Source organism: Amphiprion ocellaris, chromosome 15 (genome assembly GCF_022539595.1).
Source record: "Amphiprion ocellaris isolate individual 3 ecotype Okinawa chromosome 15, ASM2253959v1, whole genome shotgun sequence".
Taxonomy (NCBI): Eukaryota; Metazoa; Chordata; class Actinopteri; family Pomacentridae; genus Amphiprion; species Amphiprion ocellaris.
In genome coordinates, this window is record NC_072780.1 from 1911541 (window position 1) to 1924479 (window position 12939).

Below are 12939 nucleotides of genomic sequence, written 5' to 3' on the forward strand. Positions count from 1 at the left end.
TAGCTGCTTTGAAATGACTCAAAGTGACTTTGTTGACTCTTTCTGATCTTTCCTGAGCTCCTCAGTCTCTGTTTGTTGCAGAATCTAATGAGTGGATCAAATGAGCCATAATTAAAGGAGTCAGCAGCTGTAGTCGATTGTAATCACTCACAAGAAATTAAGCTACAGATTTTGGAAGATATTTTACTTTTGACATGTAATTTCATAGAATATTTTGCCAATTATTGATATTTTTGTGTATTTCAACACAAATTATTATTTTCATTCAGCAAAATGTAATTTTTGACAGTCTAATTCTGGATATTCAATCATTTTTGTACAGATAAGCCTTTAAAGTATTACTGCTTTTCATGTTTTGTGTATAATCCTCTTTTCTGTGCTTGGAGCAGCACTGAGCTTCCTGTAAACGCAGCGCTGACCTCTGACCAGTAAAAATCAATTCTTTCACAGAGCCGTGTTTATCAGTCGGTGTCGGTTATTGATCCATGTTTGGAGTCGGTGTGTTTCCTCCTCTGCAGGATGAATCCAGCAGGTTACACTTGCAGGAGAAAATGTGTCCGGTGTGACTTGGCAGGACTCGGAGGGTCAGAAGCTGAGAAACGGTGCTGAAAGGTTGTAGTGTCAAATTTACGACCACGAGTCTATTTCTAAATAAAACTCAAGAAGCTCTGCAGAGAGTCCTCGTTGTATGTGTGAATGTGATTCATTTGCTCTGATGTATGATTTTATGAGGACATTAGAGAGTTATGATCAAGCCAAGGCATCTCTTTCACAATTACTTCTAATCCTTTCTTTTAAAAAAAATTATGAAAAAAATATTTTGCTGCATCAGAAGTATCTGAATAGCAAAAGATTGTCAAACAGGCTGCATGATGTTGCATAAAACTGTGTGAAATGATCGATCATTCAGCCCTAATATATACAATAAGATATAGTGTGCTTGTGTCAGTAGCTCTTCTTTAGGTATTACAGTGTCACCGCTATGTGTCCTCATCACAGTAATCACAGAAATCACAATGTAATACATCGAATTTAACAGATTTATTGGTTTATAAGAACCAACAATAAGAGAAGATAATTTTTTTGTAGCTATGTGCAAAATGTAAAAGCTAACAGCTCAGTGCTAATATGATAAAATACAAAAAAAGGGTTAGAAGTTGCATGCTTGGAGCTACTTTCACATTGCTGACAAAGTTTTATTTTAGAAAAGCTTTTTAGTTTTTAAATACAAGTAAAAAAAACCCCGCTGTGGTTACGTCTAAACTGGAGCTCTGACATGTTTATTGCTTAACGCTACTGCAGTCTATATACAGTTCACAGCCTACTATGACGTCCTTACACTCTGAAAGCCTAAATATAGCAGCGATGTGCTAAAGTCGGAATCTTTTACAAGGACATGATAGCATTACAGCACTACTAAACACACATAATCCGCAGAGGAGCAGCTGTTGTTACACTGCTTCCATGTCTTTCTCAGTCTGATATTTACACTCAGCGCTGTAGTAAATGCTTTCAATTATCTAAAGCAATGGAAGCAGCTGTCGGCGTCCCGCAGGTCTACAGTTTGCCAAACACTAGATTTCCCATAAACTGTGCTGCTTTCATTTAACAAGGGTTTTTTTTTTTTTTTTACAAAGTTTCTCTCCTGATGTTTGAAGAGGTTAAAAGTGTGGGAGGTGATTTTTTTCCTTTTATTTTACACTCCATCCACCATTTCCCATCACTGTTTATTTCACCAGCAAAACCCGATGGTTCACTGAGGAACTGAAGGAGCTCAATGCAACAGAAGTCACAAAGACGGTTACAAAGTTCACCAGCAGTCAACACACCATCACTGTTTCTTCATCAATCTAATAAGTCTTTACTCATCGCTCCCCTCTCCCCTCCATCTCTTTCATGTTTCTGATTGTACTTTTCCCTCTACTCTTCTTCCTCTCCTCCTCCAGCCTCATCCTCTCCTTCTCCATCATCCAGTCTCCTCCAAGGAAACTCAACGCATCCTCCGGTCGTCCACGAAGCCTTGGCCTCGGGTCGAGGAGCGACTGGAAGAAGGAGTGGGCCAGAGGGGTGAAACAAGCAAACTGGGGCGCAATGGGAAGATGATCCTTCTTTCCAAGTCCTTCTTCTTCTAAATCTGTGGCCTCCTGCATGTTCTTTGATTGTGGTTCCATCCAAACATCCAGCTCATCATCGGGGCTTTTCACTCTGTCAAACCATTCTTGATATTTTCGGAATGAGTGACAGTCGCTGGTGGTTTCAGCCCAGGGGTGGCTGCCGGTGAGCATCACGTACGTCAGGATTCCCAGAGCCCAGCTGTCGATACTGGGCTCCACCGACACCCACACTCTGGTCTTCTTCTTCTCTTCAGCCCCCTTAAAGCCATCCTTCCCATCATTTATGCTGTTCCAACTGTCCTCATTTCCTCGAGCGATCTCAGCCTCAGGGGTGCAGTAAGGGGAGCTGTACCAGACCTCCGAGACCCTGGTTCCTCTGGCCTTCACCTGGGGGAGATATTTAGTGATTTACCTCCTTCACAGACCAACTGGTAACAATGACGTGAAACAATGCGCAGAAACTCATTTCAAACATACTGTCGTTGCTGTGTTTCCAAGCCTACAGCATTGCCAATATATAGGACATACTTGAAGTTGTGTAAAGTGATTTGGGGTAGATTTCTTCTACATTTCAGTATTAATTTTGATCAAAAAACATCACAGAGACACAGTTTGTTGCTCAAATCACTGAACCTTTTTTTGGTCCCTTTGTCTTACAGTTTCACATCTATTACAGACTGATATGTTCATTAAAATCTAACTTTGTTGAAATGAAAACAGAGTCTGTTCCAGGTCAAAATAATGAAACTCACCAATAATTAATGTAATCTGGGTTTTGGTAAAACATTAACAGGAAATTGAGTTCAGTTTGTTGCTTCCAGTTGTTTGCAGAAGTCTTTCCTTTGAGTTTATTGAATACCTGCAGCAAGTAGCCAGTTCAATGTCATTTGTGTCTTCATACTGACCATGCCGAAGTCTCCCAGTTTGACCCATCGGCAGGCAGAGTCGCACAGGAAGACGTTCTCTGGTTTGAGGTCTCTGTGGACAAAACCAAGGGAGTGCAGGTGGGACAGAGCTCCACAGAGCTGGGACACCACCCGCTGACAGCAGTCGTCCTCCATCCCCACCTGGAGAACAACGGGGACGATTCTTAGTCTGATGAGAATGAATTCTTTACACTTCAAAATCCACTAAATACAGTATTGGCGCTTTTCTACCAGCACCTACTCGGCTCAACTCTACTGGGTTCGTGAGGTTTTCCATCAGGACGTAGTACCTGGTACTATTTTAGTTCCCACTGGGCCTGGGTTCCCATCCAGCTGAGTGGAGCCGATAACGTGACGTCTACAGAGTGCAGGCCACTGATTGGACAGGGAGTGACGACACACCAGACCTGTACCGTGGATGAATGAAGAGGTTGAGACTTTTCTGTCTTTGGTGGCGGACCAAAGAATACAGAGGGAGCTGGACGGTGTGACTCGCAACCAGAAAGTTTATCAGGAGGTCTCTGAGCGGACGGCCGTCCACGGATACAGTAGGACAATGAAGCAGTGTCAGGAGAGGCTGGAAAAGCTCAGAAGTGACTATCGGTCCATCAAGGACCACAACGGAAGTGTTGGAAGTGGTTTATCCAAATGGACGGCATTTACAGCACTGACTGGCGAGCAACGGGAGGGAGAGTGACCTCGACTCCACCGCTGCATTTGGAGACCATGTTGGAGGACGGTGAGTGTTTTGTGACTCCACCCACAATGAGGTGGTGCTCAGCTGTAATGGAAAACCACCTAAACCGAGCCGAGTCGAGTAGGTGCAAGTGGAAAAGTGCCTTATGTGGAGCACTATTGGAAAGACCTTGTACCTCGGGTATGATGACATCGTAGAGATCACCGAAGAGGCTGGCCTGCTGAGCGAAGACGTAGTGTGAAGGTGTGGAGTAGGCGATTCCCAGAGCTCTGGTCAGGGATGGGTGGGTGCAGAATGACAGCGAGAGGTTATACTCCCTCAGGAAGGAGAAGAGAGACGTGGACTCATGAGGAAAGAACTTCAGAGCCATTGGAGTGCCTGGATTAGTCAAAAGGAATTATGTTTTTATACAGTTCTGGTGTTTTTCAGGCTGTAATGAACATGCTAGTTTCCCTCCTCACCTCTCTTCCTGTGTACGGCCAGCATGACCTTCCCATACGAGCCTTCACCCAGCAGCTTCAGGACCTTGAAGTGCTCCGATGTGTCCATTCGTGTGAGAGACTGAGCCGTCAGGTGGCACATCTCATCCAGAAGCTTTGTGGCTGCCTGGACACAGAAACAGGAAGTACATGACTGGTTAATATGAACCCTGGTGTCTGGTCCACAAAGCCTGCTAGGAAAAGTGGGAATTTAAAACCTGACTTGAATGAACCAAACATTCTCTAAAGTTAAGGTCAAGTTTAATCAGACTAGTTTGATCCAGGTTCAAGCAGTCGAGATAACACCACGTGCACGTGATTTTGAAGAAACCTGAGAGGTTAAGCAGAGAGCTGGTTCATTTCATGGTGTTGACATTTCTGTAAATAGAACTGAAGTTACATTTTGTGGAGCTCAAGGTCGAGTGGACAGATTTCTTAGATCTGAGACCAAATCTCACAATTCTTGTTCTTAGACAGGTCTTAACCATATCATTATCTGTCTAAGTTTTCAAACAGATTTCATCGTAGCCAGAAAAACAATGCTCGTGATGTTCAGACACCAGTTTGAGATGAGATCCACACACAATCAAGCACAGCGTGGGACTTCTCAGGTGTTTTTGTTGCTCCTGTTACAGATCTGTTACAGAGTTTGTGGTCCTTCGGAGACAAAAAAAAGACAAATTGTTTAAGCAGGTTTGGCGGTTAGTACTGTCGCCTTGCAGTTAGAAGATCTCCAGTGAGCGTCCCGGCCTTCCTGGTCTTTCTGCATGGAGTCTGCATGTTCTCTCTGTACATGTGTGGGTTTTCTCCAGGTTCTCCGGCTTCCTCCCACAGTCCAAGGATAGACTTCAGCCTCCCGTGACCCCAATGAGGATTGAGCGGTGTATAGATAATAGATGGAAGGAAGTGGTCTGAGCAGCACGGAAACTGTCTTATAGCTTCACTTACTGTAAGTGGACAGTACAAGGTGTTAAATGGTTCCATCAGTTTGAGCATGATGTCTTTCTGGTCACTAGATGGCCAGAAGATCGTCTATGTAACTGCATTTCTGTATCATAGCTATTTTTTGATTAATAAACTGCGTGTCAGGATTAAAATCCAACCTTTTATTTTGTAAAAACCCGTCTTCTTGACTATAATGTAGCACGGTTTTAAAACATACGACCAACTCAGAGTGTTAGCTGGGCTCCAGAAAAACTTTACATGGTAGAGTTAGTTTAGACACAATGTTATAACTTAGAAACCCAAAGTCTACAATGATAGTAAGATGAAAACAACTCATGACTCATCACGAGTTCAAGTCTTTCACCTCCACAGCTGTTTTTGTCTGACTGGTGCTAATGCTATTAAGTCAAATATAATTAATAATAATTAATCTCGTTGGAAGTATTTGTCAATAAAAGTTTGGTGTCCGGGTCCAAATAGATTCTTCTCTTTCCTGACATTTTGTAAATAATCATCTTAAAGAGAAACTAGAACCCTCCTTTCCCATCAAGGTTTCTGTTGGAACAACAACTAAATTTGAAGTGGTTTCTCACTAGTATCCTGGTTCTGATTGGGATTTTGGAGGGTCTTTGTTAGATAGGGGTTTTAGATTTAGTATATATTTTGGCACTTGCACTCTATTGATGGCGCTATTATCATTCTCTTGGGGTTTAGACTCATTAATGTAGCATAAACTTAAAATAGTGATTGATTTTACATACCATGTAATTGACCAAATATACAGGTCTGCATTTCTTGGACTTTTGGAGTGAAACTGGACAATAAAGTCAAAAAATATGGCAGAGCACTCAGTTATAAAGTCTTGGCTTTCCTGTCAGGTCAGTGTTAGAGGAAACCTGTTTAAACAGCAAGTCAGGCTGACAGCTAGTTTAAGGTTAGCCTTCCCTTGAGCAGGTTAGTTTCCCAGCATTAGTTTCCAGAGTAACTGAACTTAAACTATAGTAAATTTTCTTCATGGAACCGAAATAACCTCAGAGACAGAATAAATTAATTAATGCTCGCTGATTTGATAAAGTTGCTTTATCGAACCAAAATAACCAGAATGTAAGTCAAGCTAACTGAAAAAAATCCTGGTTTATTTGGTAGAGTTGCTTTAGGGAACTAAAATCATCTTATAAGTACATCAGACTAACTGAAATATGCCTGGTATTTTGGATAAACTCACTTTACGGAACCAAAATATCCTGAAAATAAGTCAGACTGAGTGGAATACGACTTGTTTATTTGCTAAAGCTGTTTTATTGAACTAAAATCAAAGTCAAAGTCAAAGTCAGCTTTATTGTCAATTCTTCAATATGTACATGACATACCAAGAATCGAAATTTCGTTACTCTCTCTTCGTGCAACTGTAGACATTAAATAAAGATTTAGAAAATAAGACATTAAAGGGCAAAAAAAAAGAACAAAGGAAGCAAAATTAGAGCCGAGCAACAACTAAGAACTAAGAAAAGCAGAACTGAGTGAAATGTAAACATGACCATGAGATAAAGTGACGGATTTAGTGCAGAATACTCAGGACAGTGCAAATAAGTAACAGTAAAACAACCAAAAAGTGAGTCAGACTAACTGAAGTAAGCCTGGTTTATTTAGTATTCTTGCTTTATGGAACCAAAATAACCTGAAAGTAAGTCAAATTAACTGAAGTAAACCTAGTTTATTTGGTAAACCCTTTTAAATGGAACTAAAATATCCTGAAAGTAAGTCAGACAAACTGAAAAAAAGTCTGGCTTATTTGATGAACTCGCTTCATGAAACCAAAATAAGGTGAAAGTCAGACTGGTTTATCTGGAGTCATGTTTTATGGAACCAAATTAAGTAAGTCAGACTAACTGACATAAGTCTGGCTTATTTGTTAAACTCACCATATGGTGCTAACATTAAGTCACATTTTCAGTAATAATTTTTGATTTATTTGGAATCTTGCTAAATGGAACCAAAATAACTCAAAAGTAAGTCAGACTAACTGAAATAAACCTGATTTGTTTGCTAAACTCTTTTTAATTGATCCAAAATATTCTGAAAGTAAATCAGACTGACATAAGCCTGGCTTATATGGTGAACTCGCTTTATGCAACTAAGAGTCAGTCAGATTATCTGAAATAATTCAGATTTTTTTGATAATCTCGCTTCATGGAAGCAAAATAACCTAAAAGTAAGTCCAACTAAGTGACATAAACCTGGTTTGTTTAGTATACTCGCTAAATGGAACCAAAACAACCTGAAAGTAAGTAAGACTAACTGAAATAAGTCTGGTTTATTTGGTAAAGTGGCTTTATGAAACCAAAATAATCTTAAAAGTAAGTAAGTCTATCTGAAAATGAATTCATTTTTTTTGGTAAACTCTTTTTAATGGAACCAAAATGACTCTGTAAGTCAGACTAACTGAACTAAGTCTGGTTTATTTGGTGGAGTGTCTTTATGAAGCCGGTCTCTGGGTGATGTGTTGACTCTGAATGCAGCGATCTATAATCAGGTTCCTCATGTTCCACCAAACCAGAACACGATGGAAGGACTAAACCCAGGACACCGATACTGTTTTCATTGATTAAAGAGTCTCTTTTCCTTTTACTGGAATGAAACCCGACCGTTGGGGTGATGATGGTCGTCATGGTGACGCTGGCAGCGCTGATCCACGGAGATAAACATGTCTGTTAATAGACTCTCACTGATCTTTGTCTGGTCTGGTGGAACGTTGGTGTTTCCACCACAGCTGGCCTCCCTGGGCTCCGCTGGGGTCTGGTGTCAGTCCGGACCCGGTACAGCTCATTACTGCTCATTAGTGGAGCTCCAGAGGCGTGAATGAGCCACACACACACTCCATGAATCACCCTGACACACACAAAGACACACCAGCACTCACTGGGATCTCATCAGTTAGCAGGTTTCCCTTCATCTTACGCTTCTGTGGCTTTCTAAAGGGATTCCAGGAATTAATTAGAAAGTAGATTTAACTTATTATTGAATTTATCCACCTGCATGTTCAGCAGTTAGTTGGAATGGATTGATTACAAGAGAACCGACTGAACGCTGTCAGTCAGTTTTCTCTATAAATAGCACTGAATTATGTCTTTATTATTAGTAGATGCATAAACAGCCTTTGCAAAAGTTAAAAATAATAAAGATTACCGGATTGGTTTCATACCATATATGTAATGATTGTTAAAACTACACTTTATGATAGTTTTCTAAAGAAATCCAACTATTGCGGCAGCAGTGTGCCGTGTTCTACTGTCCAGTCTGAGCGTTAATCCTCCTCCACTTGGTCTGAGAATGTTTTTAGAGTGAGATGTCTGAGAGGAAACTCAACTCTAACCCTGTCAGCATCACTGTCCTGCCATAAAAACAAGCTATTCACATTCCTGGGCTGCCAAAAATACTTCAAAATAACATAAAATATCTCAGAAAAATAATTTGTATACTTTTTCTAGAATTTTTTGGCTCTTAAATGTTCAAAGTTTAAAAATTACATGTGTAAAAACAACAAAATGATCTACAATTAATAGGAAATTACCAGTGCTTACAGATATTATGGTGATGAAAACATGTTTTTTTCAATGTTATTATGTAATTATACAAGATATCTTTAACTTAACAAACAAATCTATGTAAAATTACAGCAAATAGCTCTTTTTCTGTTAATTGTCAGTAATTGTTTATGATTTTATAAATGTATACCATTTATTTATAGTATTGAACTTATGTAATTTAACATTTCCTATTAAATAAAGAAGAAGTATTTGTAAAATTATGCTAAATTTGTTTATTTTCTTAGAACTTATGTCAAAAATCAGTTTTTTAAAATGTCATTCAGTTACAGATGTTTGAATTTTTTTATTATTTTGACATTACACATGGATTTTCAGTTTATTTTTATATATTTATATTATATATATATTTGTCTTTTTCAAAAATATTGAAGAAAAAGTAAAATAAGAATGAAAAATTCAGTAAAATTACAGATTTTTTGACAGCTTCACTCAAAGCTGACTTTTTTTCCCATCACTTTGTGTTACTTTTTTATTATTGTGAAATAAATTAATAATAGTTATTATAATAATAATAACAATAATGATAAATGAAAGCACACAGTAGCTAGTAGTAGTCAGACTGGTGGATTAAGGTGATTAATGTGAACATACAGGATATTAAATGACGTGTTTGTGAACAGTGAGAATAAAAACACGGAGGCATGCTGAGTGGAGGATCAGAGGTGAGGAGGGGATTCAGAGAGCAGCATATCTGACGAGCTCAGAGCTGGTCAGGTTCAGAGGAGGTTCAGAGGAGGTTCAGAGGAGGTTCACTGGTCTCAGCCGGACCAGTAGAGCTGCAACAGTGGGAATCCTGAACATAACTAAAAACCAGACCATAATATCTGCAGATAAACGTCCTGCTGATGTCCTCTATGTGGAAAATGATCTCTGAGGACCACAAACACCGCTGTGATGAACGACAAGATGTCTATGCATGTGTGTGTGTGTGTGTGTGTGTGTGTGTGTGTGTGTGTGTGTGTGTGTGTGTGTGTGTGTATTCAGACACTCCTGTCAGCGCTGGCACACATCCAGCCCTCCTAAAATAGGTCTAAGCATGACAGCTAGCAGCTAAACGGGGTCTTAAATGTCGTCAGGGACACGCGTGTTCTAATCATGTGAAAACATTACATAATGCACGATTTAAAAAAACATTTTCTGACCCAATTTCAGCAGCTGTTGGAAATATAATGATCATTTTTCAATACTGTGTTTATATGCTCCTTTCTAGCTTGTAAATATCTGTATATATTGTGTTAGATTTATTTTATTACTACTATTTTTTACCCTGCTTCTCTTTCTACAGTTTCTTTTATTTTAATTATTCTCTTTCCCTGTTCCTAGAGTGACACCAACAGCTGAAACCAAATTGCTTGTATGTTGTGTGGCCATTAAAGCTGAGTCTGATTCTGATAATCGGTGCACTTGCAGCCATAAAGGTAAATTTCATGCAGAATTAGAGGTAGGAGATGAAAAGCTTGTAAAACAAATCAAATGATATAAAGTCTATTTAAATTCTCTATCAGCTACTGCAGAACATAAATCACATTTAAGGATTTGTTTGCAACTATATTAAATTATCAAACTGAAATAAAAGCTGAAAATTGTGTGGTTTCTAGATGGAAAAAAGTTTCACTTACAACAAATGAAGCTCAGTGACAGCAGAGTAGGGCTGCAACGTGTTGAAATGAGCAAAACTGTGCAAATAAATTAAACAGCTTCATGTTCTAATGGTTACATGCAGCTGCTGCAATAGCAAGATGCTAAAAAATAATTCCCTTCAGATTATTTTGAAGAAAAAGTCAGTCTGCGCCTCTAAAGTGTGTTTGACGTCTGCTGGATGATGCAATCTGAGCAAAGCTTGAAAGCACATTTGACTGGTTATCAATGAATTCACAAAACATTTGTTCACCTAACTTATAGTTTCTCTCAAAGCATTCAGAATCGGTTTTATGACATCTGTATCTCACACTCCTGTTTCCACAGCTTCTGGTTGATCCACTCTGAACACTTTTCTTTTTGGAGGAAAGAAGCTTCTCTGTGCTGAAAAGAACCTGTGCATGTAAAATCTAACTGTTTGCATCCCTGATTACAAAAAACGCCCATTTTGTTTTCCTAAAACGGTGAAATGAGCCTTTAATCTACATCCTGCTGCTGGTTTTAGAGGGAATCCCTACGCCGGCTCTGACTTACAGTCATTCTGCTGCTGTGGTTCTGTTCAGCGCCGTCGATCCTCCGTCTGAAATCTGTCCCACGTGGATTTAGCTTCAGCAGGTGCACCTGTCAGCAGAACGTCTCTCTCTGACTCTACAAACTGCTACTTCGTTGGAGGTTTTCACGTCTGCTGCTGCAACTTTTATCCCAAAGTGATCCGTTCTCACCTCCACTCCTCCCCCGTCCTCCCTCTGCTCAGGGTGGATCCCCAACACTGGCATGCATGCTGCTGTGTAGTAGAGAGTGTGTGTTACCCCACACCTGCTTTAATCTGCCTTCAAGTTCATTTAGCAGCCTGTGGTGGATGTGAGGCAAACACATGCATTTGTTTTTCAGATACTTTCTTTGACAAATTGGTTTTCCAAATATGATTCTGGTTTGGAAGTGGACGTAAACTTTAACTTCCAAGTCAGCGTTGTGCCAAAAACAGATGTGGGACCAGATATCCTCACATCTGTGTCTTTTTGTTGGCTGAAATAGCTTTAAAAGACCAACTCAATTCATACTCTGCAGTCTTCCATTTCTTTCCAACACTGATTGAAATGTTAAAGCATCAAGACGAGTTCATGAGTGTTGCATTTTAAAGATGATTGCCAAGATGATCATTTCCTTATTTTATATACACTGCATGGCCAAAATAAATGTCACACACTCTAATCTTTCATTGGACCGCCTTTAGCTTTGAGAACGGCACTCAGTCACTGTGTCATTAAGCTTCAGCAGCATTTATTTCTGTCCAGAGTTGCATTAATTTTCTACCAAGGTCTTCTCTTGATGATGGGAGAGTCAGACCAAAGTCTTCTCTAGAACATCCCAAAGGTTCTCAGTGGAGCTGAGGTCTGGACTCTGTGGAGGACAATCCATCTCATGCTCCCTGATCCACTCATTCTCAGTGTGAACCCATGAATCCTCATCGTCATCTTGGAACATGAAGAAAACCTCCACTGATGGAAAGACCTGGTCCTTCAGTATCTTCAGGTATCAGCTGACCTCATTCTTTGGGAACATAACGTTGGTGAACCTGACCAAGCCCAGATCATAACCCTAACGCCACCCTGGTGGCAGCAGAGAGAACAGTCTGTGGCTGGGGTGGGTGGCCCTTAACCTGCATTGTTTGTTGTAAATGTCCTGCAGGTTGGGGAAGGTGGTTCTGATGGTTCTCAGCTGAGTGGACCACCCTCCTCAGGGCCAAGAAGTCCTGCTGGGTGCTGCTGCCCATCCAGGTGGTGATACTCCCAGACTAAACACTCTCAATGGTGGAGGTGTAGAACTTCCTGAGCACCTTGAAAGGAGCTTAAAGTCCCTCAGGTGTCTGAGGTGGTAGAGACGCTGTCCAGCAAGTCTTTTTTAAAGTAGAATCCTCTCTGGTTCAGTTCCAGGTGACTAAATGTTGTGTTCCTTTGTAGACACTGTGATCTGGAAGTTGTAATGTGGAAATGATAAATTGAGGCTGAATGTTGATGAAACTGAATTTATTTTTCTTAATAAATTCCAGGTTGTTCATGATGTTTAGTAAAAATATAATTGCTTAAATGTGAACATTTTCAGAATATAAATTTTTGCACTAAAACAAAGGAAACATTAGGAGTTGTGGTTATTTATAGGTTCTTATGCTGTCATTTTACTGGTCCGGTCCACTGGAGATGAGACTGGGCTGGATGGGGAACCTGGACTAAAATGACTCCCCTGCTCTAAACCCAGTCAAAGTTTCTTCCTCTAACCCTCAGAACTCCTGCTCTCAGCTGCTACCACCGACCACAATCCACACCAACAGCAACCCAGCGACCCAGGAGGCCTGCGTTAGTTAAAGTCTGCCTGAGTGTGAGATCATCTGTCTGCAGCCTCATGTCAACACGCCAGCGTTATGCAAGCCGCTCTCTGAGACTTCAGTACATTCTCTTTATGTGTCACCCGGACTTCTGTGGACGCTTTTAACTCCAGCGCTTTACAAGTGTTTGAATCTCAGCGACAGATGTG

The 12939-nt window shown here is 40.3% G+C and overlaps 1 protein-coding gene across 1 annotated transcript; it reads right to left on the reverse strand.

The window, feature by feature from the left end:
* Positions 1–1026: 1026 nt before the first annotated feature.
* Positions 1027–11177, reverse strand: si:ch211-171h4.3 (serine/threonine-protein kinase SBK2). The gene is made up of 5 exons (XM_023266123.3): positions 10942–11177; positions 4199–4343; positions 3913–4115; positions 3020–3181; positions 1027–2501 (listed from the first exon to the last, which is right to left on the reverse strand). The coding sequence occupies exons 1-5, from the start codon at positions 10945–10947 to the stop codon at positions 1866–1868; spliced, it is 1152 nt and encodes a 383-aa protein (XP_023121891.1). The 5' UTR covers positions 10948–11177; the 3' UTR covers positions 1027–1865.
* Between the last annotated feature and the right edge of the window lie 1762 nt (positions 11178–12939).

Bases quoted from the DNA above. Each gene is read 5' to 3' on its own strand.
- si:ch211-171h4.3 (XM_023266123.3), bottom strand. The intron at 4,116-4,198 runs GTGAGGAGGGAA...TGACTAATCCAG, and splicing joins GGCCGTACACAGGAAGAGAG to GCACTCCAATGGCTCTGAAG. The intron at 2,502-3,019 runs GTCAGTATGAAG...TATCTCCCCCAG, and splicing joins AACTGGGAGACTTCGGCATG to GTGAAGGCCAGAGGAACCAG.